The 26,765-nt window shown below is 39.1% G+C and overlaps 1 protein-coding gene across 2 annotated transcripts in view; it reads left to right on the top strand.

The window, feature by feature from the left end:
- Positions 1–589: 589 nt before the first annotated feature.
- Positions 590–26,765, top strand: part of GALNTL6 (polypeptide N-acetylgalactosaminyltransferase like 6) — a 421,689-nt gene continuing 395,513 nt past the window's right edge. For both annotated transcript variants that reach the window (XM_052682320.1, XM_052682319.1), the window contains exon 1: positions 590–777. In XM_052682320.1, coding sequence (XP_052538280.1) covers positions 640–777 — 138 coding nt within the window. In that variant the 5' untranslated portion in view covers positions 590–639. The remainder of the gene's footprint in view (positions 778–26,765) is intronic.

The following is a 26,765-nucleotide window of genomic DNA, read 5'->3' as shown; positions in this document are numbered from 1 at the left end:
GACGGCATGAGGGAGCGCGGCGGGGACAGACGGGAGCCGTCCTGTCCCGCCCCGCCCCGATCCCGGCCGCACGTGCTGGGGGAGCCACGCCACCCGATCCCCCGGCGGAGAGAAGCGCTGTACCACCGCACCGCCCTCCCAGCTTTTTTTTTTTTTTTTTTTTTTTTTTTTTTTAAATATAGATGTATTTTAACTCTTGCTTAGCAAATTGCGCTTGATGAGCTCATGATGCCGCGCCTCCCCGCCCCGGGAGGCAGGGGGATGTGAGGCAGCTCCGCGCATCCCTAGCGCTTCCGCATTACTCGGCCGCGCTTTGTGTCATTATTGTTATTCTTTTGCCTTTTTTTTTTTTTTTTTTTTTTTTATTCCCCCCATCCAATTCCTTTTCGCTGTCCCGCCCCGCGCCGAGCCGGGCTGCTCCGCGCGCAGGTGGCTCCATGCGCTCCCGCGGGGGCGGCCCCTTCGCCTCTCAGCGCCGAGCCGGGGAGGGGAGAGCGGCGGCCAGCTCCGGCCCCACCGCCTCCGCCGCGGGGGGCGGCCCCGCCCGGGCGCGGGGCGGGCGGGCGTGAGGCAGGCGGGCGAAGTTTCTCTGCCGGGGAGGGAAGGACGCGGCCCCGCGGCGGCAGCCCGGCTTTGGCCATGAAGAGGAAACAGAAGAGATTTCTGCAAATGACGCTGCTCTTCACCGCGGCGCTGATTTTCCTGCCCGACATCGGCCTCTGGTCTCTCTATAGAGAGAAGCACCTGGTGAAGCCGGCCGAGCCCGCCGAGCCTCAGGTAGCCGGGATGAGCGGGCTGGGGCTGTGAAAGTTGCGGGCACGAGCGTGGGGTACCGGGTGGGAGCATGCGGGCTGCGGGGAGTTCAGCGATGTGATGAAGGCAGCAGGTTGTGCAGAGAGGAGTGGAGTTCTGCCCCCAACTTTGGTTTGTCTGGCGGTGTGTGGCTGGATGCTCACCATCCCTCTCGCCAACTCACCGCTCTCCTTTCCACTGAAAACTCAAAGGTGTGTTCGACAGCCTTTTTTTTTTTTTTTTTTTTTTACTTATTTATTTATTTTTTAACTTTCAATCTTTTGGACATTACCAGTGTGACCCGTTACAAGTGCTCTGCATGTAACTTCTGGTCAGATTGATGCCACACCGGGCTTCTAAATATTTCCAGTTTATAACAGCCTCTTTCACCCTTATTAATAACGGTAGTTGACATAAGATGTTGGTTGCTTTCTGTCTTGTTTTTTCTTTTTTTGTTGTTGTTGTTTTTTCCCCTGAAGTTGTTCTTTCTCTCGTTGGGTTTCTGTACGGCTCGTAAATCACAGTGAGACCTGCATCGAGGGAAGTTTTGTTTGAGGGAGTTGTAACATCATAGTGCTTTAAAAACCCTGCCTGCAGTTTACTAAAGCTTGTGTGTGTTCTGCTCAACACTGCTGCACTTCGGCACCAGCACTGTAATTGTGATTTAAATACAATATAAATGTTTTATAGGTCATTAGTAAAAATCTACGAAGTTGCTCAATCTTCTAGTCACATCGCCTTCATGGTGGAGTGCAGTAAGCAGCACCATGTGTCACTTTGGTGCGTTAGTGGTCTTAATGTCAGAGGTCAATACCTGAGTGTATAGCACATTCTCCACATGCTGACTGTTAAAGGCACTTGCTTCATCTGAACAGCAACATGCTTTATTTTTTTGTTTATGTAAGCTGCTAGAAGTTACTCCTCTGAGGTGTCATCAGTTTAGTAATGAAATGTGCTGAATGGAGGATACCCTAATTACGACAGGAAGATGTGAAGGGTAGCTTCCCAATTTACTCTGTCCTTCTGAGGGTTTTAATATGCAGTGGATGTCAGGTGCTAGACGTTAGTTGGAAATCATTTCTGCTGAAAGAAAATTATACCTGATTGCAAGTGTCTGTCATTAGTTTGCAGGGTGCGTGCTGGAGTCTTCACCGTATCTGATTTACATTGTGATTTAGGAAGGTTGAAGTGTTCAATACAAGTAATTGTTTTCATGTTCGTTGCATGGCTCTTCTAAGAGCAGTATGCTTTGAGATAAGGTGAACTTCATGTGTGCCAGTCTGAGTCCTAAGTACAGTGTGACTGGCTAACATCATTGCAAAACAGTGTCAAAAAAAGAAATGCTGCCGGATAAAATGATGCTCGGCTGCTGCTCTCCAAGGTATTCTTACATCTGTGAAGGGCTTCATTCTACTAATGAAGAACATTTAAATTTTAAGTTTTCTGAAAGGGTCTTCTTTCACTCGTTTTCTTTTTTTTCTTCTTCTTCCTCACCTGAATGCTAATTAAGCAGAAATGGGTTTAGTTTAATGGGAAAGCAATGAAATTGACAATGAAACTTCAAACCTTGCAGCTGATTCCAGTGTAGTTCTACTGTCAGTGGTAGAACTGAGGTGTTGAATATGTCATGCCCTCTAAGGACAGCAAGTTGTCAGAGGCAGAGCACGATGCAGACATGGTTCTTGTGCCTTTTGGTGAGCGCATCATAACCCAAAGTGCATGCAAGGCATGAAGGTTGCAATGCAAGTTCTGAGTTTAACTCTCTGAAGTCTAAAATAGATCACAAGAGGGCGGTCATTGAGACTATGCTAGAAAGAATATCCTAACAGAGAAGATCACATTAGAAACGTCATAATAGATAATTTTTTCTCCCCTCTTATCTGAAGGTGAATGACTGCATTGAGTGTTGAGGCTCTGACTTTGCCCTTGGCATACCATTACTCCCTGCGTAGAGTGACTTAACATCAGTTCAAGGTCAATCCCACAGGAACTGTAACAGGCTTTTGTTGCTTCTGCTGAATTAGTGTTAGGTTACCCAGGTCCACAGGTGTAGGCACAAGGCAGTCAGTTTGCTATGGGATGTAATGACTATGGAAGAGGGACAGAGCTGTCATGAGTTAATGTATTAACTGCATACTGAACATGTGTCTCTGCTCTACTGCTGGCAGTAATGCAACCTTTACAATTACTGCCCTCTTGTTTTAATAACAGCTAAATGGTGTTTCTGATCATCAGGTGTTCCTGAGGAGGCGATGCAGTGAAATCTCAATACCCTGACTAGGGGAGGGCAGAACTTTGCGAAATATTGCTGAAACAGATGTCTCCAAACTGGGTTGGGAATGGGGCTCTGCCAGCCCCATGGGTGCCTGCTGTGGCTCTGGCCAAAAAGGGATGGTGGCAGCTGCTTGAAGTATGGTGACCCTGACAGCAGGGTTCAAAAGTAGTCTGTGTGCTGCACGTAGTCTGCTTGTGTCGGTGAGCAGCTTCCCCTGGGTGCCATGTGTTCCAGTGCCTCAGAGAGGGCAGTTGTGCTCTTTAGCATTGCCTAAAAATTGTAATATAGCAACATCAGATGACATTTTTTCTTCTTTAAAGTCGTGCTCCAAGAAGTTACATAAGATATTTTTTGTCATTATGCAAATTCTGTCTGTTTCTGAGAGGAGGAGCTCTTTTTTTTCTTCTATAGGACACATTATAAGATTAAAAAAAAAATGCTATTGACAACGCTAATTTCAGGCAGCATTAATGATTCTGATTGCGTACGTTAGTGCTCTGTGCATTACTGACCTGAGTGTTTTGTACAAACTTCATTTTTGCCTAACATATTTTTCCAAGGTTTTCACTTGTGATACTGATAAGTTTGGTCAGTGTATTTTGAATACTGTTGCTTGGGCTTAGTTTAGCACAGTATTTGAAGTGAAGTTCAAAAGTAAAGAGCCAGAGATTAAGATCTGCCTTATATGGAGCAAAGAGCTGTAAAATATTGCTTGACAATAAAACAGTACAGACAAAATACTGTATGTCACATGCCCCCTAACTTCTAAAATTTGTTTGAATTCTTTTTCAACTGGTCTTCTATAGGAATAAAAGAAATTGAAATTAAAGAAGCCTTATAAATTCTTTATCACATTTTAGTATCCTTAAGTTTCAATGACAGTTTCTATAGTTTTTCTTTTTTTTTTGTCATTGAGATATTACTTGAGATACTAGTATCCTGTTTGATACTTTCTTTTGACACAATCTCAAGGCATGATGGTTATGTATTAGGATATGCTGATAAAGGTTTTAATTTCAGCTTAGTTTGCTGCGGGAACAGCACAGTACCACCAGCAGGATGTAATCCTAGTGCAAACCTGGCTACTTGCTATCTGAAGTTAGTGCTGCTTTGTCTGGCTGCAGTGAGGCTGTAACCTGCCCTTTTATAAAGTCACAGTAGGTGAAAAAGAACTTCATGTAGAAGAATGGAATTTCCTACTGCAGTTTTCCAGTGCCTATAAAATAGGTGTGGTGCAAAGTGTTACGAGATGACTTTGTGCCTGCTTTTATGGGATGCCAGTGTTGTTGGCTGAAAAAGGAGAGCAGTCAGTCTAGTGAAATAATACCTGATGCCTGTATAAGAAGGTAGAATTCTTGCCCTGTTTTGCTTATGCTCTGGTGCAGTGTTGCGTGCAACATCACCCTTCTGCTTCAGGCACTTCCATGGGAAACGCTGTGACTGCAGCTCACAGTCTCATAGAATAGAATAGTTAGATTGGAAGGGACCTTCAAAGCTCACAGTGTCCAACTGCCTGACCACTTCAAGTCTAATGATGTTTGCACTTTTTATTCCTGCGTTTGTCCCTTTTTGTCCTTTTTTCTTCCCCCTCCCTCTCCCCTCCATTGCATTACTGTGCCCAAAACAGAGATCAAAATGCAGGCATCCTGCCAGAGGAAGGCTCTGTTCAATCAGATGGAGTCATGCTCTCCTTCCCTTGTTCTGTGAATCCCATATTTCTGTCTTGTTAGCCTGATGATTAGGTCTTTCTCTTAGGATACGTGAGGTATGTGTCTAACCGACTCATCAGAATAGTAATAATGTAATTGTGACAAGTCCTGGCTATGTGCAGGTTGGAAAACAGGCACAAGATATGGCTTCCAGGTCTGGTAGCTGTGGAAGCACCCGCTTTGGTTTCTGAATCCAGGAGGTAGTTTAGGACTGAAGTCTATCTTGCGAAGGTCATTAGTTTCTGAAGTCCATGAACGAAATGAAATTTCACATTTAGCCCGAGGCTGAACTTATGTTCATGGGTGTTGGGGGGACAGTCAGCTCCATTTGTTCGCTGCTGGTGCACTCTGGGTGCCTTGCTTAGGCCAGTCAGTTTTACTGCGAGAAAAGCTGAATGATAGAAGTGAAACATTCCTTTTTTTTTTCTCCATCACAGTATTTCCAATGCTTTTCCAGTTAATTTCAGCAGCTCCAAACTGCTGTACTAAGCATGGCTGGGTTAGGACATGGTTAGGTGCCTGTTTCCTATAAGTGCCCTGACAGAAGTTGGCTGGTTGTGTAGGTGTTTGTTTCACTGTCTTGGTTACTGTTGGTTGCGTTCACCATAAACCTGTAAGGTAGAAGAGTTTTGCTTCTTTGCTAGCAGAGGAGTAAATAGGGTGGCAAAGTCTACAAAAGCAGCTGCTTGACTGTTGCTGACATTAACTTTTACTATTTTGGGGAGTGTGTGGCTGACAGTAAATAACAGTTATTGATAAGACAGTGCCTCAGTTTCTGTGCATGTGCTGTTTGAGGCAGGTCCTCATTCCTCTCCTGTGTGCTTCCAGTGTGTTCAGTCCCTGTTTGTTCCCTAGGTCCCTCTGCTGCCATGCCAGTCTGGCTGCCCACAGGCCCCTGTACAGGGCACTGCATGCTAGATAGGCAGTGGTGCCTCAATAGGCAGTGTACTGGCAATCTCTTTGCCACCAAGTATTTAACAGTCAGACAGTTAACACTTATGTAATTCAATTTTTTTAATCTGAATTGCTCATGTGTAGTTTTATTCCCCTGTAAATATTGGAGCCTACTGAGGAAAATATCGTTTGAGGTCTGAAACTGTTGTTAGTTTTAAGATACAATATTATTTTTGGCAATTAACAGTATGTTTTGTTGTATTCATTATACCAGAGGGAGCCCTCCTGTGGTTAATTTAATACCTATCAATTTTCAGCAATGTTACTAAACAGAATGTGTCTTGCAGGATAAAATGGGCTGATTTTTATATTTAGTAGTATTTCGATTTAACTTCGTGTTGGTAATGTGTTTTCACTTGTTATTGTGTGCAGCCATATTTTCAAAGCACAGTCATTTCAGATTCATAGGAATGAAAATGTCAGATTGAGAAAGCTCTGTGCAGGCCAACATGTGGATATTTTGCAGGGATGAGTGGGGACTCCATTCCCTTACCTGAGCAGTGAGATGCAGGAACCTTCACTGCTGAGGGATGAACACCAAGCTCTGCTTCACCCCCTCCCCAGGCATCTTGCCACTCACTGCTTTCATAGACCTCCTCACCTCCCTGTGTGGGGAGTGAAACTCTTGTGTTTGGGTCCAGAGAACCATAGCACACTGTTGGGTGCATTGTGGTTGGGAGCTGGGCTGCACCATGCCCTGCATATGTGGCTCTGTGAGATACAGCCCATGTGTGCAGACACATGACTGGAGAGAAGAAAGAAAGAACAATTCTGATTATTTTTTCTTTCTGTTTTCTTTTTAAAGCTCAAGCAGGTAACTTATGCTCTTCATCTAGCAATATGCTGATACAGGCATTTATAATAATTGACTTCAGCAAATCTGAGTGTATGCTAACTATTTTGGTGGACCCAGGCCAGGAGCAGGCATGTTTGGTTACTTTTGATAAGGCTTACCAAAATTAATTCAGAGCTTGACAAGTTAAATACAGTGCAGCTCAGGAATCCGCAGCTGAAAATCTTAGATCTATCAGAAACGTGCCTCACAGTCATGAGACAAAATTACCTCAGCTGAATAAAATAGCACTGCCAATTTTGAATGTTTCTTTAAAATGTGGAAAGGCCTTAACAGGAGATGTCAACCTTCTGTACCAATTCCTCTCTGAGAATGTCAGTGTAAACTGGTTTTTAAGGTCAGGCTCTATTGTGATTCATTGCTTTCCAGCTCTTTTTGAGAATTGCCACGTTTGAAGGAGCAGCATGGGGTGATGGGCTGGGCTGTGCAGTCTTTGTCAAAATATGCCTTTGATAGAGAAATCCCTCCCATCTTTATGAAAAACTGCTGGGGAGAGGCCTGCTTGAGGGTGTCTGCTTGGAAAGTGAAGTTTGCTTCATGGGAGAAGGAGTGGAAGGAACCCTGAGCTTAATAGGGTGTCCTGCTTCTCTTTCAAATTTTTTTGCCTTCATTTCTTTAATTTTCACATCTATGTTCAAAGAGGAGAAGATATGCCTCTAAGTGCAAACACCTGCTAATTCAAGCCAGCTATTTAAACACTATTGTAATAGCAATATATTAACAGAACTGTTGGAACACAAATGGTGAGGTGTATGTGCAGCTAACATCAGAAATGCCACTCCAGGCTGGATGCCTGTTCCTTCTTTGGTCAGGGCTGCCATGTTCCTGCTCTAGGCAGTGTTTCACAGGTGTGGCACAGTCTTGCGCTGCCATTTTCAAATCTCTTGGCAGATCTTATAAAAGGAATTCCCTATCCCCCCTTTTTCTTATGTTTTCAGGAGATCTGTTCTCGCTTTAGCAAGCAGTCACTGGCTGAAACATGGATTTAATAGACAGCTACAGCATCCCATTCCCTCCCACCCCCCCATCTCCTGTTGGTTACCATCCAGGGCCTGAAACTGTCAGCCAAGTCTCTGGTGACAGGACATAACAGCATTTGGCAGATGCTTCATTTGATTGTCATCTGCCAGGATGCTTTCCTGATGTAGCTGAAGAATATTTGCATGTGTTCTTCTGAACCCTGTGAGCAGCAAACTGCATGGAGTGGGAAGATCTGGGACCAATGGCAGCTCATGGGAGCCTCACCCAGGGCAGCTCCCTGCACTCAGCCCATTGCTGTCTGTAAAAAACGATGAACTGAGCGTAAATGGGACATAGCAGACCAGAAAATCTGGCCTTTATGATTTAAATGTTTCATCAATCAGTGATAAGCCATTGATTCTGAGCTTGAAATGCAGTGGGGATTTTAGCAGTTTGCTTCCATGCTATACAGCAGTTTATGACAGGATGCAATGATGCTAAGAGATGTAGCCAGGCAGAGTAATTATCTGAACTAGGATTTGGTCAGGACACTCGTGTTAAAACAGGGTGCTCTGGAAATTGGATTGCTCACTGGAGTGTGTAAGTGTAGATTTATCAGAATAACTTAAGGTGCTCATTTGCTTAAAGAAGCATAATTTTTCATACCTGTACTTAGAATACAAGTGGAATAATAGATGAGTTTGTTTAGGAATTTTTAACCTATTTACTTATTATTGATGTCTGAAAATAGTGTTCTATAAATTAAGTACTAGGAGCATGTAAACAAATGTTTAGGACAAGAAAGAACACTTTATAACCACACTGTACAAGTTCTGCTTGTAGGTGAAGACTGGGAAGCATAAGGGCTCCCTGTCTCTCTGTTCAGAGCTGATGTCTGGGAAGTAGAGGCTCTCCACATGCAGTCCTGCAACTCTAGCAGCTTCTGTAGTGTGAGAAAAGTGCTTCACCCCATGTGTTTTTGCCTCACTGTGATTAAATCTCCCAGTTTTGCATCAGATAACATAACTGTCTGTAACAGCCAGTTTGTTGTTGCGCTCTGCCATTCAGTCCCTGGGCTAGAAGTTGTGCGTGTACTGTAATGTGTGGCTCGATGTGGTCGTGTCAGAGTAGGCAAAGACAGGTACGTGCACATGCACCTCTGAGGTCTGAGGTGTTTCCTTCTGTAAGATCTCTTCCTATAACAGCTAACTCAAGCAGATTCCTGCAAGAGAAATCCCTCTTCTGAGCAGATTAACTATACCCTTGGCAAGATTATTGCAGTCTCTGACGAAGTCCATAGAGGTGTAGTTACTTTAGAAGAGATGGCAAATTTTACCTAAATTTAAGCAGAATTAATATTCTTCACCGTCTCACCAGCTCTGAATCTGTCCTACTCAGAATATAATCCAGGATTTAATGCAGTTATTCATATTGTTTTTCTATATGAATGGCAGAATGCCTCCTGTCATCCTTTAATGGGGAAAGACTTATTATTTTCAGCATAGCAGTACACCACTGCTTCTTGCTTTTTTTCCTCCTTGTTTGTTTCTTGTAGGGTGGTTGTGTGTTGTGTGTTGCTTTGTTCATGGGGAGCAGGGAGAAAGAACACATTTTAGTCTCTTTAATGTTTTTAAATCTATTTGATGATTGGATAAATTATTTTGATTGCTTAAATCCTGGAAATTTTTAGATTGCTTTTTCTACTGAATAACAGTTTCACATTAGCATGGAGAATGCATGAAAGAGACGTATTAATGCCATACTGCAAGAAAATATTGCAGCATTTCAGGCTCTGATAAATGACTACATTTTATGTTGCTTTTGATATGGACTCAAAATGAATGACAGGCTTGAATGCATGTTGTTTTTTCCAGAATGGCTCAGTATAAACTGAAGTGACAGTCAAATTGCTGATCAAATTTGGCAATTATAACTCAGTGTAAAAATGTAAATCTGGAGCTTTTATGATACAATAATGAATTCTCCACTGAAATTACAGTATGGCTATAGTCACAGCATAGATGGACATTAAAAAGTACTTGGGATGGCTTTAAAATTATCAGAAAACTTAAAAGATTGCATGCAAAAGCTTCACAGAAAAGTGTTCCTGCAGCACTGCTGTATATATTTGATTTGGAACATGATCTGTGACCATATACTATGTTTCCCCTTCTTCCCTATTTCCTCACTTCTTGAGGAGAGGAGTCATCAAGAGCTATTAAAGGTGCCAAGACATTATTTAAGCCATCCGTACCAAAGCGTAAAGAAGTACTTTACAAAGAGCTGCTATTTCAAATGAGTCTTATTCTTTCTAAGACTGGGGTTGTATCTAGTTATTGTTCAGGAATTCCAGGCACTGCAGCACATTTCCTGGCTCCACTTAGAGTGACAGTGCAGTCATAAAAAACAAAGGTGTATTTACTGAAGCAACATCAGTATGAACAAGGGAAATAGAAATTTTTCTTCAAATGCTCAAGACAAACAACAGATGTCTCCTTCAGAAGCAATGCTGAAAAATCGTATTTTATAATGGGTGAAGGGAAATGGAAGTGGCATCATGCTAAGCAGCATCCTGCTTCTGCATCTGGAATGGATGCACGTGACAAATGAACGCAGGAGATTGAGCCCAGGAAACATGTACTTACTGCCTCACACTGCAACCTGTTCAGATGGGAGGTCTTGAAAGACTCTCCTTTGTCCTTGTGAATTAGTAACATTTCTTCTGTGATTTATATGAGTGAAATCCAACTGAATCAAGTTTAAAACCTAACCAAAACATAGAGAGTTGAGATTCTTCTTGAGAGCATTTTAAAAAAACTGTTAGTAGAATAAATTCTTTAGAAATGCTTTTTAGTGTGGGCTTTCATGTGCCTTTTGTCTTTTATAAAAGTACATACGTGTAAGTATGTGGGGCTGTGAGCAACCTGATGGAGCTGTAGGTGTCCCTGTTCGTAGCAGGGGAGCTGGACTAGATGACCTTTAAAGATCCTTTCCAACTCAAACCCTTCTGTGATTCCGCCTGCATTTGTTTACAGACAGGAGATGCTGAGGAGACCATTGCTTTGTTTCCTGCATTGGGAGGGAGGGTATTTTTTTAATGTAGCATGTCGTAACAATCTTAGAAGCTGTGCAATTATGTGGGGAAAGTGTATGTTTATGGATATAAATTCAGTGCAGCCTAAGTGTCTTTGGCATTTTCCATTTTTTTAATGAATGTGGACGTTTCATATGTGGTTGGGTTTTTTTTTTTTTCCTCTAGTCCCTCTTTCTGCACAGATTGTATGTGGGCTGGCTTTATGTACAGTTTTTGCACAGTGACTACTTTGGATGATCTACTGAACTTTTTTTTCTTCTCCATTTCTAAGCCTTGCAATGTGTGGGCAATAGAGATGTTGGCTCGTTTATACTCTTGATTCTTTCCAATCTGCCTTTCAGTCCTTTCTGCCCTTTACATGATGGACTCTTCTATGATCCATTTGTGTAGGAGACAGTAAACGAATTTGTTCCAAAAAACTTGCCCCAAGCTGCTGTCTCTGCAACATGCTTTGCTGACCTGCTTTTCTCCTGATCTGTGATTTAAAAAAAAAAAAAATCAAGCGATTGACCTTCTCTTCCACTGAGTAACCTTCTTCATATTACAGATTAACCTCCCATTTACTGATCTGGTTGTTAGAGACCAGCTACTCTCTTTTCATGATAATGAAGAATGAAAACCTGCCAGAGTGTTAGGATAGAAGGGATGAGAAGGAAATGTGAAAGAAAGGAAAATATACAGCCAGAAGAAGAGTGGCGTATAGTTCCTTTCTGTATCCCGTTAAATGTATTTCTGGTGCTTCTAAGTCACGCTGTTCTCGTGTTTCCTATGCCTCTCCTTGCATGTGTCTTAATCTGAATCTCTGGCATGTACTGTTATTGAGTTACAATTTTTTTTTTTTTGAAGACATGCTAACTGCAACCTTGCTTCTCTATTCTAATTTATTTTAGTGTATTAGTAAAGCTGCTTTGGAATACCCTGGATTAATGATCCATTTATTTTGATTGCAGTAAGCTCTTAGTTTTATGTTAACTGCATCATACAAACATGACCTGTGGGCTTTTAACGTTGTAGTGAATTGAAGCTGTGTGTGAATAAAGCATGCTTCATAATTTTATACCGCAAACTGAAGCTGCTCTTAAGAGGAGGCTGTGACCTCTCTCAAGATGTTTGCTGAGGCTGGGCAGAACTGAAGCAGCATTTGAGTTCTGAAGGATATAGCCATAAGGGAGTCTGTACTTCAGACCAAGAAGCATGAGAATGATTCACCTCAGGCTTTGGCATGGGAGTGGGAAACTGCTGCTTGTTGTGGTGCAGGCTGGGAGAATTCTGTAATGCAGATCTTTTCCCAGAAGTTCATTCAAAAAAAAAGCATTGAATTTAATTTTTTCTTGTAAAAGTTACACGCATTTAATTACTGCACAGGTAACTTTATATTAATTGTTGCACAGGTAACTTTATATTTCTTTTCCTTTTTGGAGTAGGGAGTGTTGCTTGCTGCATTTTTCTTTGAGAGCTGTGTTGGAATGTGAGCATACTGAATTTATTCATTTATTTATTCATTCATTCATTTTTCAAAAATAAGGATGTCGTCATCTTTACATCCTGAATATGTCTCAGGAGTTCACTTTAGCCTGCTTTTCTGAGCAGTTTCTCCTCCAGAGTTAACATTATGGGCAGAACAAGACACCAGCAACAAAAGCCCCTCAAATCTAGAAATCTTAGTAAAATTGGCCTTGCTCATGCTTCAGAGGCAGTGGACTTTGAAAGTCTGACAGTGCTTTAGGTACCCGAATAATGTAATATGTTTCACTAGCAACTTTAGGCTGCAGCTGTTTTTTTTGTTAAATTTGCCTTTTAAAAAGAGAGCTGAAAGCTGACTGTTCGTAGTCCAAAGCTACACTTCAGCAAATGTCCTTAATAGAAACAGAACGTGCTCTTCCCTAGAGCAATTTCTTCTGTCAATTTAGGGGTCTCTTAACTATAAAAGAGGGATAAAAACAGTGTTTGAAATTAAGAATCCCAACTCCTGAAGGAGAGCAGTGACTTGGCAGTGACTGAGATGCCCAAGAGGTTGGAAAACATCTTAAACATGAAGCTACTTAAGAGGAGAGAACACGCAAAACAAATCCTGAAAGATTCATTCAAATTGCTTCAGAAGAATCTTCAGGAAGGAAAATAACTCTTGAGTTTTGAGTTTGCTGTACTTGGAAACTGGAGTGATCTATTCTGAAGAAGCCAATGACCTGTGGGATCAATGGTTGGTGTTTGGAAGATTTGTTGTAATGGATAGAAAGGGAAAAAAAAAAGGCAAGGGAGAAATCTGGGGTAGGATACAGGCAGGATATTACTGCTATAACATAATCTTCTGTCTTACTTTGTCAAGCCCTCTGAAATAAAATGTGGATATATATATAAAATCAGGTGAATGCAGAAGTAAATAATCCTACTTCTACATACACAGCAATAACTTTTGAGGTAGTAATTGCTACTCAGGAAAGAGCTCTTGATGCTTATATTAGTTTTATGAAAATGTTAGCTTTCATTTCAAAGAGGATAACATGTTATTACTACTGTGTAAATTCATTTTGCACTCTGAAATACTGTATGCAATTCTGGTGCAATCATAATCATCACAGATGGGGTGGAAAAGATGCTTATCAAGGGTGACTAAATTATGTAAAGGCTTCATTGTTGAGTGACTGATGAGAAGAGAGTACTGAGAATAAACACGATAGAGGTATCGTAGAAGAGAGTAACATGGAAAATATATGCAAAGATCACTTAATTCACTTTCTCTTTCAATAGGAATAATAGCATCAAATTAAGTAGTGTGCTGGGTTCAAAACGAATAGCAGGCAGGGGTCTTTGAAAAGTAGGCTATAAACTGCAGAGCTTTCCGAACCAGGGATTGTAGGTATTAAAAGTCTATGTTGCTGCAAAAAGCAATTGAATGCATTCATCAAAGAAAAATGCATTAATGCTAAGGACACTATCTCTATCTAGTGAAGTCCTTAAACCAGTTGCTAGAGACTGGAGAAGTAAAGTAGGGAAGTGAAGTTGCTTGTTTGCTATGTATTTATATCTTATGATGTGCTGTTGATCGTTGTCCGAAACAAATAGTTGTCTAGATGGACATTTTCGTATTACTTTTGTAAAAGTCATTCTTATACTAATAATGAGTAAGCTAAAGTCATCTGTAGTAGATGCTGGTGGAAAATCAAGTTGTGGAACATAAGGGAATTTCAGTGAGTTACTGAATGCTAGAGAATTTTCTGTTAAGTCAGTGACAAAAGTAAATGTCATAGAGATCCAGTGTTTCAGCTTTACAGTGAATTTGAGATGTGGCACTCCAAGAAGGAGAGTATCCTAAACTAGGTGTAACCGTAAGCGTGCATTTTCCTACTATCAATCTGTGTCTTGGTGCATTATTTAATGTCTGTGGGAGACAAAAACATGATTTCAAGATTCAAAGCTTCAATTGGTCTTAATGTAGGCACTGACCCCTCTCTCCATCCTCTCTGTTGGTAGCAGATCTTCTGCACGCTTACCCTACTTTTTATATAACTATTTTCTCTTTTTCTCCCCTGTTAATAGTGTTCAATTTTTCTTGTCCAGAATAAAACATGTTGAATATGGCAGAATGTAATAAGGAACGTGCTGTAGGAGATGATGGTATTGTCTGTGGTTGTGGAGCTGGGTGGGGGTTTGTGGACTTTTGTTGTGGGTTTTTTGTTTGTTTGTTTGTTTGCTTTCTAGAGCTGAGAGGAAATATTTACTTACGTTGCGTATATTGCATATAAAGGTGAGCTTGTGGTCTGCAAATATTTACTCTGAGATGTCTGCAGAATTTTACATTCATTTTCCTGTAACTTGTACTCTTGGGTACTAATAGCTATGAATATGGTATTTTGCTCTTTGCACACTATTCACATTTTCCTGGTATTAAGCTTTGTTTGATATCAAAACTGTATTTTGGATTTCAATATGAATAGAACCTACCACAAGAATGTGTGGCATAACTGGGTAAGAAGAAAGAGAGAAATGTTTTCTTTCTCTGTCCTCAGTAGGGTTACTTACAAGAAACTTTGTTCATTAGGATTCTGTTGGCTGTGCTGATCATGGATTTGCCAGGTGCTTACCAGAATACCGCTTAATAGTATGCTGACAGTAACTGGTGAAGACAAAAACTGTTCTCTCCGTTCTTTCTTCCTATTTTTTCTCTTTTTTTTATTCGCTCCAAGTGAATAGCATGATATGAATTTGCCAATGCAAAACAGTACATGTAAGATGGGAAAGGTATTTTCAAAGAACTCTCTTGGAATCTAGTTTTGAATGCTTATTTGCTAAAACCTGCTCCCACACTGGTCTGTTATAGATTTAAAACTGTTCTATTTCTCTTTTTCCTAAATACATGTATGCTAATATTCTGTGCTTTTATGTACGAGTTACAGTATGACACTGTCAACTGTTTCGTTGTCTGGATGTCAGGGCTTGAATTATACAATCACACAGGTGTTTGCAGAGTCTTTCTTTGGGAAAACATTGAAAACAAGATTTAAAAAAAAAAAAAGTCTTCATAGGCATCCATCCTCATTACTGGAATAAACCTTCCATTGCCTTCAGTGGGAACTGAGTTTTGTAATCAGTGCTGTCAGTCACCATCTGGGCTGACTTTTTCTTTCACATCTGAATCTTACCATAGAGTCCTTCCTTTCTGGGATACCATCTGCCACGCAGTTTCTTTTGACTTGTTTCCAGCACCAACCTTTGTGTATTCTTTCATGTCCTCTTTTGCGCTCCAAGCAACCTCTCAAATCTCCATTCTCCCTGCAATGAAGTACCCCATCAATAAAAGCCATTACCAAGCCCTGGCCAACATCACAGTTATCTGAAAAAAAAAAAAAAAAAAAATCTGTCAGGAGGCCAAGGCTTATAAGGAGTCAATCCCAAACCCTTTTCTCAACCATACATGTCATATTTTAAAGCAGTATTGTTGAATTTGAGCCACTGATGACTATGTCTTTTCTGTTGGTAAAAGAAATAAGTTAGTATGGCAGCTAACCTAGCAATAGCTTACAAAGCTCCTATAGGTCTAAAAATAAGATCAGGTGGCATTAATCTAACAGAGTATAATTTTTTTTTTAAATGTTTTACACAGTATAGCCATATTTATGAAAACTTGAGCAGAAACAAAAGCAATTTTTCATTGGTTCTCGCTAACAGCCCTGAATTTGTTTTCTGATTAGTGCAGAATGCCAACAATTTACATGGTGCTTTGTAAGTCAGTATAGAAAGTCAATATGTATTTATAAGTCAATATAGTAACCCATATCTTCTGGTTTCAAAGAAAAGGAAAACATAGTGGTGTATTAGAAATAATACATAGCTTTGAAAAGAAAAAAGTGGTACAGTAAATCTAAGACAAGCTTTAAAATGGAAATGTGAAATAAAGGTTAATAGCTTAAGATTTACTTCATGAATTGTAAGCATACATAGGTCATTCTGAAAGTAATGCCTCCTATTTATTTCTATGGAAACTAGAACATATTCAAAGAGCACAATAACACTATTGGATTGAGCAAATTCTTACATCTGAAAGACTGTTTTTTAACGTAGCCACCACTGTTATCTATGCTCTTTTACCAGCAATGAACAAGAACTGCGTGCAGCGTTCATAAAAATTTGCACCAGTGGGGATGACCCACTGTTGTTCTCACCACTGCTGAAATGGACCACTGACTGCGTTCACTTCCACTGTTTGGTCTCCATAAATGTTCTCAAGTATTGATGAATGGTGCTTTTTTTTTTGCATGGAGGATTTCAGTGACACACCTTTGCTTCATGCCTGCTTTCATGTCAGATGCCATTGTTTCAGAGTGCCCCTCTCCTGCGGTCTGTCACACAACAACAACATGCTGCAGAATATTGGTGGGAATACTCAGCCTCTTCTGCCGTACCACCACCTGCCTCTGATGTTAATAGCCAAAATAATACAATAGTAGGCATAACTTTCAGAGCAGCCCCATAATTCAGATGTAATAGTCAGTGTACATTGCACGTATAAGGAATTTATATATATATGAATAGGAGACCCTTTCTTCTAAGTGGTTTCAGTGATGTGTCTTTTTGAAACAATACTTCAGTTTTGAATGGAAATTGGTTCGTGAATTTTATTTGAACTTTAGATAAGGATGATTTAGAATTTCAAAGAGATGGGGGGAAAAAAGAGAAGCAATTCTTACAGCAATAGACTTTGCAGGTGTATGCATTTTTGTTTATAAATAGCATCTCCCTCATATAGACTAGTTAGCCTATGAGTAGAAACAAGCCGATTATTGTACTTATTCTCAAAGGAAAACATAATCTAGTATGAAAAGCCTAGCTTATTTCAAAGGTTAGAAAATGTGTCAACTTGCAGTTGTGCAGGAGAAAATTGAAATAGAGACTCTTGCAGGATCAAGGATTCCTAACACCTTACTGTGCCATGTTTGCTCATAGCTACTTTGCGTAAAATCTCTGTAAAAAGACTGTGCTGGAATACTGATGCAGAATAATTAAAAACCACCAAGCTGTATCTGTAAATCTTTTAGTTTGTTTAAATGTATTGAAAAAAGAATACCCAGTATTCTTTGAGAAGCCAAGTCAGCATAAGAAATACACCTTTCTCCAAATATCTACCCATTTCTTGCTGAGCATAGTGTGAATGTCCAAGTACTGGCGTGGACCTAAGGAACTGAGGCTTGTTGCTTTTTGGTTGTTTGCCATGTCTAGCTTATTTCATTTCCTTGTGATTGACTTCCATTATTTGTAAGATACAGCTAGGAAAACTACCCTTGTAAAGCAGTTTTCAATTGTAGATGAAAAGAAGTGATATGTAAGAACCATAAGACTTTTAATTATTCTGACTGCTTTTAATGTTCAGCTTTATCTTAAAGAATTTTCTTGAAGACTCTTTGTTGTCTGGTAGACTTTGTGGGGAGCAGTCTACTTATGTGCCTGTTTCCTTGGATAAGGTAGTTGAGATTATTTTACAGTTTCAACTGTGATGTCATTCTTATACTGGTCCTCCTTGAGAGGAGAAGGGAGAAGTTTGTTTTCCAAAAAAAGTGAGAGTTTTTACACACAGGTCTCTCCACACGCCCTAATATTTTCAGTTGTACGTTAAATTTTCCAGATTACGCAAGCAAACATGTCATGGAAAACTGTCGGTTCCCCTCTTCCTTCTAAGCAGCCAAAGAAATATGAAAATAAAGTATTGCTGGAGTTTTGCAGCAGTGCTTTGTATTGTGTCTGACTGCAGAGCAGTAACGGTTAGGAACAAGGAAGATGAATCTGGCTGACATATATCAGCTTTCAACACTATGGCAGTCCGCTGGAGTCAAATTTTTCATGGCAAAGCCCTGGCAACCCGTAAGATGATTTTTTTCTTTCTGTCTGTCTCAGAATTTTTCTGATTCATTTTATGCACTTTCTGCTGAAGTGGAGAAACAACTGTTCCATCCACCTGCCTCCCTCTCTACCCAGTCAGATTCCATAGAACAGTGCCCGTCCTTACTCTACTGGGTATCAAACTTGTGATGTGATAATCCACACAGAAAGATCTGTCCACATATATTACTATTTTGTGGGATTTTTTTTCCCCACATAGTGAATTCTGGGCAGTTAAAATAGTGCTTGAAACCACAATACAGCAATGCCTTCAGACTTAGTTGGATGTCTCTGCACTGGATGATCTCTTCAAGCATATATTGTCAGTATTAAGGACAAGTTTGCTTATTTAGAAGCACAACTATGTCAACGTTATCATGTTTGTTTATTTGGTGGTTCTTTTTTTTTGTTTGTTTTTTTGGTGGTGGTTTTGTTGTTTGTTTTTAGCCCCGAATGCTTACAAGCAGGGAATCAGTCTTGTCTGTGCAAAAAAAAAAACAACCAACGTTTAATTTCAAACACCTCTTAGGATATAACAGTTGATTATAGATGCAGTTAGGAGCAAATTCTTTTAAAAAGACAACAACAGTGAAGGAGGATGGTGTCTAAAGTAAAATGATTCTGAGATGAAAAAGTCTAGTTGGTCTGTTGCACTTCTTTTTCTGATTTAAGCCTTTTGATGGTACCTGAACTAACCAAGCTTCTTCAGATTGGTTATTAATGAGCCTGTATCATGGCTTTTTATGATGGTTTCTCTTTATGTACTTAAACACAGGTTAGTTTTTGTTTTTGAAACAGTAAGTATTTGCTTTCTTCAGTTTGCTTACAATATTGTAAAAGTAATCAGTGTATTAACAACATTTAATTTTCTATTGGATTTATCTGTTTAAGCAGCCCCTTTCTGTACCAGGAGAGGAACAAAGAGAAATTATAGAGACTGGGTTGTTTGTTTGTTTGTTTGTTTTTTGGAAGGGGTAAGGGATGGTGCACTCTTGTGATGGGTGATTATGGAATAATATGTCTACAGGGGAAAATTACTTCTTCCTTATCTTTATTAGTTAGCGGCTGGCTTCTGTCTTGTGGTTTGAAGACTTAGAGCCCATATACTTGATGACTTTACAGACAAGTTAATACAGTACTTTGTTTCAGCTGACTTCAAATTTTGTTCATTACTGACTTCAGTCTTGGGAATATTATTATTCCTTATTGTTCTGCACTTTGGCAAAATCAGTCAAGAGGCCATCATTCTAGCAGAAAGCTGTGACCGATTGCTTTAAAAATAAATGATACTTGCACTGACACAACAGAGGAAAAAGGTTCATTAAAACTCATGTTGGAGAACTCTCATTACTCTTTTTCCATTGCATTTGACATTGCCTGAGAGTCTGTTATGTTTATTTTTAGAGACTATTGTTCTTTTTAAACCTGCTCTGCAATGTGAGGAAAGTAATAATGCATTCAAACGGGCAGAACTTAAATCTACAGCAGCAAGACACTGCACTTTCACATTATAATGAGGGACTGTCTCATGAAAAATCTCTTAAAAATAAATTTGGCTCTGCCAAGGAAGGAAAAAAACACAACATCACAAGCTGCTTTAGGGCACGTAGATTGAAAATCTGTCCACCTCATATATTAAGAATGTTATAACCCTTATAAGTGAGACATTCAGCACCGCATGTTCATTTTGATGATTTCTTTTGAACAGCTAGAGAAACAAGCTAGTTTCATTCAGTGTACCAGCCTACTCTGCTATTCAGTGTCCTGATCATGTACAGAGCTGATCTAAAACTGATGTGTTCTGTAATTGTATGTCTGGAAAGGTAAAATATCATTTTTAAGTAAAGTGGTTAGAATAACCAAATTGGGGAGTATATTTTGATTCTTCTGTTTTAATGAAAGTAATGGAGACCAGTAAGAAAGTGTGAAGTTATTCTCTTTAACATAGATCAAAGCTAACATACATTTCTAGATCAAAGCTAACGTACAACTGTTTTCAAGTAGAACATATTCAAATCTGTAAGTTTAAAGAAAAAAAAAAAAGGTTTAAACCCGACAAATTATAGAATAAATTTCTTATATTTGGAAATTGGTGAATAGATTCAGGGAAAGCTTCTTTCCTTTTCCCCCTTGTTTTCTCTGTGCTCCTCTGTTTCAATTGCTAGTTAGAAAGGTTAAAATACTAATTGAATAAAAATGCACTAGTAAATATTCTTCCTCCTGTTATCTTCTGAGATTGTCTAAAGCGGTTAATTTTAAATGCGCTACAGGGTCAAATATGGTTTAACTCTGTTAAAGATTGTGTCTCTCTTTGGTATCTTTTCCAGATGAGGATTTTGCTTGTAGAACATGAATGCTATTTGATTCTGATAGTTGTACTTCTACAGCAAGTGTTTATAAGGTAAAATATTCCAAGAAAAATGTACGGATGGTAATGGTTTCCAGGGCTATGATTTCAAACCTTTGCAAAATGCTCACTTCCTAACTTCGTGACTGACTTCTGGCCAGCTAGCCCAAACTACATCATCCTGTCTACTTGTAGAGCATGCCATGCTGTTTTGCTCTCGCATTAATACCAGAGTATTGTGACTAGCTTTCACTCAGATGAAGTGTTTGTAGCGAGAAATACATTTGTGACTAAATAAAAATTCAGAAAGTATAGCTGTCATTATATATTCTACATTGCTGAAGCAGCTAACACATTATAGCAGCTGCCAAATTACCTGTAATCAGCATCTACACAATAGAAGGCACTCTGCATACTGATGAAGGTGTGATTAACACCTATTAACAACATGGAATTTATCAATGGAAAAATAAAGATGATTTAGTGCACTATTCAGAAAGAACTGCTGTCTGTGAAGCTCCTGACTTTGGACATAGCAATTTAGACCGTTGTTGGAAATTTGCTAGCAGTTTTAAACTGTGCTTTGAAAACTGATGTTTAAAACTCCTAAGAGAAGGAAATAGATTGTAAAAATGATACTTCAAAGGAGAATGTAGTTGCTCTTACGTCCTGGTTTTCCCCTTCCCATTTTGACTGCAGTAAACCATTTATTATTACTATTTTATTTTATTTTTTTTAAACAATTACTGTTTCTTCTTTACTTGGAGCTGTCTTTTTTCTCTCTCTCTTATTTTGTATTTAAGCTCAATGTAATTTACTGTAGTAGCTGGTGACAGGCTACACGAATTACTGTAATACAACCCCTGTTAATCCCCCTGGATGACTGTAAGCAACAAATATGGTTACTAAAAGAAGGGTGTCACCAAAGTGTATCTTTGCTTGTGCTCTTCTTTTTTAGTGTCCTCCTAGTGTGGCAGTTAAATAGGGACACGGAATAACTGAAAAAAGTATCCAAATTGTTTCTCAGGTTGAACTTCTAGTGTAGGACTTGTCCTGGACTTCATGATACAAAAGTTGGCTTAGAGACCTGTCCATCAGTTTTTACAACCTTGGATCTCTGATATACTGTGTTTGGTACGGTCATAGAAATCCATCTTTACGATGTGTGAATTTGTACTTTAACTCGAGTGACTTAAGAGTAGTTCTAGAAAGAAGTCTGGATGCTAGAAAGGTTGAATTTTCAACCCTTAACACTTAGGACAACTGCAGAATGACTAAGAACTCTGACTCTGAGGACTCAGTGCCTTGATTTATTGTGTACTTGTGACCTGCTTAAGGACGGGGCAATGGGCTGGCCTGCAAGCAGCCAAAAAAAGATGACCTAAATGTGAATCCTTCACTGTATCCTTCTTAGGAAGCCACAGCAAGGGTGACAGCTGTAGTAGACAGCTCTTGCAGACAATGACCCTGGAGCTCCATTTTTAACATTCTTTCTGTGAAGGAGATGCAGTGGTATATTTTCCTCAGCATTTTTCTTGCAGATATTCCTATAGTGACGGGAGAATGTGTAGTCTCAAGTTCAGTTCCTTTATTTGCCTGGAGGGAGTTAAAAGTCAGTTCTCATCTCTGGAGAAAGAAACTACAGGTTTTCAGGTTTTCTAAGACAGCAATACTCTCCACGTTTCCTGCTGAAACTATGCCTGAAAAGAATTCAATACTTGCTGGTTACTATCCAAGGAAGCAGTGTTATTTCCATGTCTGTCTCCCAAGTAGTTTAGCTTCTGGTTGTATCAGTGTCCACAGCTCTGAGCTCTGAAGAAGTCAGGAATGCTCAGCAGTTTCCATGGTACACTTATAGGTTTACTGCAACTGAGTTTGCTGCTAAACAGTCAAGAGGTGGGTTGATTTCAGAACAGAGGAAGTGTGCTGATGAGGACAGCCTATGTAGCACTATTTCTGCAAATATTATCAAATGATACTAAAAGTATCAAATGTGTGGCTTAGTTTGTCAATATCAGCAACTAGCCTCACAGAGTGTGGTGAAAGAACACGTATCATCAAAGTCTCCAAGTCTGTTTTAAGAGACTCCAAGTCTTCCTGCCTTATCCTGAAAAATCTTGTGTCTGAGCTCCTGGATTGTTCTCATTTTGTGGAGTATTGTGGATAGCTGATTGTTATTCTTGTTTGTTTCTTTCTTTCTTGTTGCTGTTTGTTGTGGTTTTAAATTAATCCATTAACAAAAGGGGCTTATCAAATCTCCTCATCATGGTTTAGAAAATTTTGTAATTGTCCAGTTATTTGAAGATCAGTCACTGTGATACTCTGCCAGCAGAATAGCATCATTAGCCAAATTTAGGGTTGTTGTTTACATCTGTGTAAGCTATAACTTAGGAGAATAACTTGAGACAGAATGTGGTAAAGAGCTGTGGGGTTTGTAGTTGATTTTAGGACAAGACAATTGAGATGGAAAATCTGCAATGCCATGCATTCTTTGCTGATGACATGGCAACGGGCAGAACTCATATGCTACTCTGATAAGTCTTACTGGTGATATTTAACTTGAGGTTAAGGTCTTTTTTAGTGTATAAACATTCAGTAATGTTCAGGCTTGGAAACTGGAAAAAATGTGACTTGTTACGTTAGAAATATCTGAAGATGTTTACAGTGGAGAGGTAAAGGTGATGTACCAGTCGTACTTGTTAGACAATCTGTATAAGAATGGAATGGTATCATTTTTATAGGTGGCTATTTGATTATACAAAGAAACAATATTCTCTACAGCCAATATACACTTGAATTAGCAGAAAATAAGCTGAACTGTCTCTGTCCACTTTATATGAAAATGAAAGCTGATATTGTTGCAGCTACAAACACTCGTTAAACTGTGGAGGTCTGTGTTTGTTGTACAGAGTCTCTTGAAAAGAGCATAATGGTGTTAGACACTTTTGGATGTCTAGCATTATTTCTTCTCAACTCGGCTTTTCCAGGTTAAAATGCTGTCTGAACTATGCAGAATTTTCTTCTTGCTTGTGGGGATTTGTTACCCTTGTTGGTGCCAGGTCCTGTTGGTGGACCTTGATGACTACTAAGACCTGGGTAACTTGAACCCCATGGAGATGTGCTGAACCATCTGTGAGTTCAAACGTATACTAGGGAGAAAATGCATGAGCAAGCTAGCTTCTCTGGGGTGTGAATGGTCCTCCATGTGCTCCCACACATGGAGTAATGTCTGTGGAGTGCCAGCACTCTGTGCTAGCTGGAGGGAACCAAGGCAAACCCAGGCCTGCAGGAGAAAAGAAAGTGCTGCATAAAAGCCTGAAATTGTAGATGTGGTTTTGCACAGCAGCTCAAAGAATCAGTAGTGAAGTATCACGTGAGTAAAATATCAAGAAGCATCAGTAACTAAAAGAATGATACTCTTAGACATTTCTGTTTGTGCTGTGGGGAAAAAAAAAAGTACCCTTTTATCTTCTTGCTGGCATACTAATCATAAGGTTTGATTTGTTTGTTTGTGTTCTTGTTTGATTTATTTATTTAAGGGAGGAAAAATGGTAAAAACACTGAGTGGTTTCTTGCCAAGAGAATAGGTCTGTATAGCCAAGTCTAGTTGGTCATGCAGTTAATTTTTTGCATAATGAGAAAGGAAGCTTAGTAATAAGCATCCAGAATAGCAACATCAATGAAGTTCTGAAGGGAATAAAGCAAACAAGTACCTAGAAACAAGAGATTCAGATCAAATGTTAGAAATACTTAGAACCATATTTTTTTTTTATTAGAAACTTAGAACTATTTTTTATTTTTGCTTTCAAACTGCTATGCTTAAAATATATTAAAAATAGATATATTTTTAAAATAGATGTTCAGAAAGAGTGGCATGGAAGGAAATTTTCAACAGACCACACAAGTTCAATGTCAGTGTTTTCTGACCACTTCCATGGAATTTTCTAGCTGGAAAAACATCTAGGGAAACTAATAGCTATGGACTTCATAAATCTGGACAGTCCCCAGATTTCCATGTGTTTGTGCAGTATTGCAAATAAATTAATACTCTACTCTTCCCATCAGCATAGTCATTTTCTGGAATTATTCTATGGTTCATCAAGCAACCTGGAGTGGTAAGATTGTGTTTACACATCCATTACTTCCTTACTTCCTTTTCACTACAACATATTAGACCTGTCATTCTTCTTTACATGCAGAGGATTGATTTTGGAGGATAAATTTTCCACTGAGCAAACATATAAAGAAATTTAAAAAAAAAAAAAAGGATAAAATTATTTAGTTATTAACGAATTTATAGTAAACATTTAGTAAGTATGAAATCTGTGAAAATGACAATTGAAAATGCATTTAAGTGATTAGATTTTTGTGAAAGTCAGAAAGCTCTAAAATATTCACAGGCTTTGAAATCTGTATTCTAAAGTAAGTATTCTAAAAGCTTCTGTTTGTCCAGTTGCCTTTCAAAGGAGGTTTGATTCATATTTCTTTTTGTGAAGACAGAAAAAGCAAACTCCATACTTGTAAATAGTGGATTTGCAATGCACAGGTCACTCCAGGTATGACTGATTCTAAAACGGTGTCTTTTCCTTCCCAAGAAGCATAATGGCTGGGGAAGAAACATTGCCATCAAGATCCTGCGTGATTTATGCTCATCGCATTCATTTTTAGATAAAGAAAAGAGTGGGTGAATTTGTTTCATGGCAGTAGTGACTACCTGCAGAGATGCTGTTGCTCTTGACTGTGGCTAGGATTGTCTACTCCCTTAGAGGCAAATTAATCTTGAAGTGTGCTGCGTTTCAGTTGCTGTTTTTAAATCTTTATCTTACGATGCAGACATTTTAGGCAATGGAATAGTGTGATTCACATCTTCTACATAATTATTTTCATAGTTACATTACCTGAAGGAACAACCTTGAAGTGTCATAATTTCTACAAATATATACGTTGATATGTAATAAAGTTTCAGATCTAGCATGAAATAGTAATGCTTCATCAAGGTGGTTGTTTAATTTTACTATTTTCTGGTCAGCATCTGAATAACATGCAATAAAGCAATGCAGTTATTTGGAAAATAATGTAGACAATGAAATATGACATTCATCCAGCAAATGGAAGAAACTGTATTGGAGTAGGGAGTAGGAGTGATTGATTTGTTTTTAATTTATTTTTTTTTTTTTAAATTTTTTACTGCTTTCAAATTGTGTTTTCAAAATGGTTTTACATTACTGAATGTTCACCTCTTTCTCAGGGATTAAAGGACTCACTGCTGTGGATTTTTATTTTGAGGATTTTGTTTTATTTCATTTTTGTTTTAATCCACCTTTTAAGCATAAGGGACCAATTTCCCCCCAAGTAGTGTTTAGATGGTAGTTTATTTTGCTTTTTAAACCTTGTGTTGTCATCTGTGCGCTTTCAAAGTGGGAATCAAATGCTATAAGAACAGCAGTGTTTCACATCTGCTTTGCACCTGTTTCAAATGGTATCAATAGTCACACAGTACAAGTTGCATTCTTTTTCATTCTTGACCAGGTTTTTTTTATTTTTCTTTTTAATGGAAACAGCAAGTTAAAATATTTTTCAGCTTGTTTGCTGTTCACACGTACATAGTATGTCTATTTCTTTACAGCTACAATGGTAAACCTTTTAAGACAGGCCTTTACTCACATTAAAGTTCATATACTTTTAAATAAGATGCAGTTTGAGTATAATTTATCTCACATTTGCTTTTGTAGTAAAATAAAGATGGCACAGAAGCACATAGTTTTGTATCACGTTCCATCTTTATGACATGAGCATATATGGACAGATGTCTGGTTAGAGTGCGTGCTAACAAAACTAGTGCTATTAAAGGTAAATGTGTCTTTTACAGTGATTATAAGTCACGTAGAGGCTGAGGACACAGTGATTTTTATCAAAGACAGTAATTCTAGTTTGGGTTCAAACTGTGATAGTGTTTGTGTTTTTATCCTCTCATAAAGGTAACGTAGGAGGATTGCAATTGTACTTTATTTTTGTAGCATCTGACTATGCAGATAGTCTAACCCTAAAATGTTACTCAGCATTACAACAGCTGGTACTTTCTTCTCTCCTACAGGCTACAAACAGCCTCTGCCAGATTGGAATATTGTGGCTCTCGCTTTCAGACCGATCTGGCTAGCTCATGAATTTTTAGCTCCGGTGTCTGTCACCTCTCTGAGGCTGTAATCCATTTACACTCATCTGTGCAGAAGTAAGAGGTTATTGGAGTATTGAAGTGGAAAGGAAACAAACTAGCGAGTTGGATTAAGTGAATCCACAAATGAATGTAATGGAAAAATACTGATGAAGAAATTTCTCTGGTGGTGGAGAGCATGAAGGAAATAAAGGGTTTGAAACAGCACAGAAGGGAAGGGAGGTGATTGCTATGAGCA

This window comes from Tympanuchus pallidicinctus, unplaced genomic scaffold, assembly GCF_026119805.1.
Source record: "Tympanuchus pallidicinctus isolate F22 unplaced genomic scaffold, pur_lepc_1.0 scaffold2, whole genome shotgun sequence".
Lineage (NCBI taxonomy): Eukaryota > Metazoa > Chordata > Aves > Galliformes > Phasianidae > Tympanuchus > Tympanuchus pallidicinctus.
Note: the sequence above shows the minus strand (reverse complement) of the source record. Positions and strands in the feature narration are given on the sequence as shown.